General features: G+C 43.0%; 1 protein-coding gene across 1 annotated transcript in view; it reads left to right on the top strand.

The window, feature by feature from the left end:
- The window catches only part of LOC107296826 (ankyrin repeat and fibronectin type-III domain-containing protein 1-like), a gene marked incomplete at its 5' end in the record, with an annotated part of 33,078 nt that overhangs the window by 13,394 nt on the left and 16,146 nt on the right, over positions 1 to 3,538 (top strand). Inside the window, 3 exons of the mRNA XM_015826177.1 lie at positions 1,027 to 1,159; positions 1,744 to 1,863; positions 2,727 to 2,942. Coding sequence (XP_015681663.1) covers positions 1,027 to 1,159; positions 1,744 to 1,863; positions 2,727 to 2,942 — 469 coding nt within the window. The remainder of the gene's footprint in view (positions 1 to 1,026; positions 1,160 to 1,743; positions 1,864 to 2,726; positions 2,943 to 3,538) is intronic.

Raw genomic sequence — 3,538 nt, 5'->3', positions numbered from 1 at the left:
AAATATATTGTATATTGTTAGTTGTTATATGAGAAGAAATATACGTAGGTCATAAAAATGGGCTCCAGGTGGGTAGGTGCACTGTAATATTTGTATTTGTATACTGTTTTTTATTTGGATTTATATGTGTTATGTTTGTATTATTTGTATTTGAATAAAATTAATTAAAAAAAAAGACTTTAGTATTTCCCAGACATGCGAGGACGAAGGGGAAAAGTTGGGACAAGGTCTCTCTCCATCATCCATGGTGAGAGAATCCTTCACAAGTGCATTCTCTCTTCCGGAAGGATGCTTTGATTCCCACAATAGAGGAATGGTGGCCAAAGTTGATGGAGTTAGCAGAGTTGGCTAAGCTGACTGCTTTGATTAAAGAAAAGAATACAATTAGTTTTGTTTCCTGCCTGGAAACCGCTTCTGGACTTTGTGCTTGAGATGGGGAAAAAAATGAAACTTTGGTTTTGGGTTTTGCTGATTAGATACGTTTGTTGTTGTAGAAATGGGTAGTATGTATTATTATGTAAAAGTAAAAAAAAATTGAGGTTGTATATTATTACCTTATTCCACTGAGCTAAAAAGAGTTGGAAGTCACTGAAGAGAGTTTTGCTTCTCATCCAAGAAGCTTCTTCAGTTCTGACTGAATGGTGGAGGATGGAAGGATTTGTGCGCCTTGCCGTCATCTGGTTGCTGGAACTCTTTGCCAGAAAGGAATATAAATCTTTCCTGCCAGGAATTTAAATCCTTCCATTCTCCGCCATTCAGTCAGAACTGAAGAAGCTTCTTGGATGAGAAGCGAAAGGCCTTCAAGGAAAAATCAAGAAAGTCCAATTGCCTCTTGGAAAAAGCATCTTTGGTCCAGCCATGACCTGGATGATGGAGAATCTCCATTGACATTTTCACTTTTACTCTTACAGTTTTTTCTTCTTCCTCTTCTCCCTCCCACCCTGCTTTCCTAATTATTTTCATTTCTCTTTGCATTTCTACATGTTATATTTCAATAAACTGACAACGTATTTCCTTTCTTCCCAGGGGTCTCTATCTCGCCTCCATTTTCTACAAGGATGACAATATTCTGGTGACCCCCGAAGACCAGATCCCGGTGGTGGAGATTGATGACACCTATTCCTGCTTGCTTATGCAGGATTTCCTCTGGTTCACCAAGGTGAGCCCCTTTTTAAATTTTAACGGTTTTAGCCATGTGTGCCACGATCGGATCGGTAAGCCCTTTGTGGCACAGCTTCCCAGAGGGAAGACTCTGTGTTCAGACCTATCTGCCTTTGGAACCAGATTTTCCTGCTTCAATTAACATCTGGCGACGTGAAGTGTCGCCATCCCTCACCCTGGCTTTAGGCATTCTTCACCTAAATTCGCTCCATATGTTAATTAAGGCTCTTGACTTGATATAATGCCCTGCTTGATGTATAATGACTGTTTTTAGCAGGTTTTTAATTTGCTGCTTTTAGGGGGTTTTAATTGGCTGTTATTGAAGAGTTTAGCGATAGCGTTTCTTTCTCTTCATCCAAGGAGGTGCAGTGAAGTGTCACCTTCCAAAATAGCCTCTTTTGAATCTTCCTATCAATACGGCTTTTTATATATATATATATATAAAGCATCTTCTTGGCAGAAAAAGGGGACCGGAGATGTTTGACAGAGTTGATCTCGGTTTGGGGTAGGCGTCCAACCTGCAGCCGAGCCTGAGAACCTTAACCTGATTGGTGCACACCCTTTTTGTTGTGTTTGCCGTAGGTGTCGTGCATGTGGGATGAAATCATGTGGCTACGACAGTGCGTTTCCGTCTCCCAGTCTTCCTGTTCATGCGTTCTCCAAACGCGCTTCAAGATGCTGCTGGCCATCTCACAGATGCAGGTAAAAACGGCGTCTTCCCAAGATTTTAGAACACACCTGTCCAGCGCATACAGGTTGTCCCTGACCAACGGTCGTCGTTGGGAATCAGAATTTCCCTTGCTAAGCAAGGCAATTGTTAAGTAAGTCACGCCTGGTTTTATGACACTTTTTTTTTGCTGCGGTCGTTCAGCGAATCCCATCGTCATTAAGCAGATCCAAGTTAAGCTCTTTGGCTGCAACATCTTAAAAAGTGTGAAAAATGTCCATTTTACAGGTAGCCCAACTTATCAACCACAATGGAACCCAACCGTTCTGTTGCTAAAACAGAAGCATTTGTTAAGTTAGTAGTGTAGTTGTTAAATTAGTAACATGGCTGTTAAGAGAATCTGGCTTCCACACTGACTTTGCTTGTCAGAAGGTCGCAGAAGGGGATCATGTGACTCCGGGACATTACAACTGTCATAAGTACGAGTCAGTTGCCCAGCGTCCGAATTTCGATCACGTGACCTTGAGGATGCTGCAATGGTCGTAAATGTAAAAAACGGTCATAAGTCACTTTTTCCCATGCCGTCGTACTAGTCAAGAACCACCTATACATAGTAAAGAATGGTGTCATTTTCTTACCAAGGAAAACATGAAACATCCACCTAGATCAGGGGTCTTCAAACTCAGCCCTTTTATGACTCGTGGACTTCAACTCCCAGAATTCCTCAGCCAGGCACGCTGGCTGAGGAATTCTGGGAGTTGAAGTCCACGAGTCATAAAAGGGCCGAGTCTGAAGACCCCTGACCTAGATAATTACACCCCCAACTGCATTGCGCGCCTGCAAACCTGTAGTAGATACACCATCTGAGGCTGTCACCTCTCTCTCGGTTGCTCTGTAGGGTCTGCTAGGAATCCAAGACCTGGGTCAGGTGTTCTTCGAACCCATCAAAGACAAGCAGGGGAACATTTTGGTGGTCACCCTAAAAGAAGTGAAGACCACCCAGACTTTTGAGAGCGTTCGCTGGGTCCCTCTCTTGAAGCTGCAGACCACTCGCAAGTCAATTTCTTCCCCCGAAGAACCTACAGCTCTGGATGTCCTTCTCATGACCATGCAGGTAACTCATTCGGCCTTCTGAGCAGAAAAGACAAGGTCCTCCTTCAGTTATTGGGGGGGGGAATATCACTTTTAATGTGGCATGTCTCAATCTTGGCAGCTTGAAGATAGGTGGACTTCAACTCCCAGAATGCTGCAGGCAGCAAAGCTGGGGAATTCTGGGAGTTGAATTCCACCCCTCTTCAAGCTGCCAAGATTTAGAAATACTGCTTTAATGGCAGGAGAAATGATTTATACAGAGGCTGTCACAGATCCGGAGTATCTCCAGGTAGGTTATCTCTGCTAGGGTGCACTAGAGGAGACCTCGAGCTTGGATTTTGGTAAGATGCTTCCAGTCTAATCAGAAAATACACTGAATGTTTAACAAGCTGCTCACAGTTACCCTGTGCTAAGATGAGTGCCCAACACTGGTATATAATTAAGCCAGTAAGTAAATAAGTAAAATACCAGTGGCCAGACAGAATTCAATGGCTAATAAATTTGATAGATAGATAGATAGATAGATAGATAGATAGATAGATAGATAGATAGATAGATAGATAGGTAGGTAGGTAGGTAGGTAGGTAGGTAGGTAGGTAGGTAGGTAGGTAGGTAGGT

This window comes from Protobothrops mucrosquamatus, unplaced genomic scaffold, assembly GCF_001527695.2.
Source record: "Protobothrops mucrosquamatus isolate PMUCROS unplaced genomic scaffold, P.Mucros_1.0 scaffold2992, whole genome shotgun sequence".
NCBI lineage: Eukaryota > Metazoa > Chordata > Lepidosauria > Squamata > Viperidae > Protobothrops > Protobothrops mucrosquamatus.
Note: the sequence above shows the minus strand (reverse complement) of the source record. Positions and strands in the feature narration are given on the sequence as shown.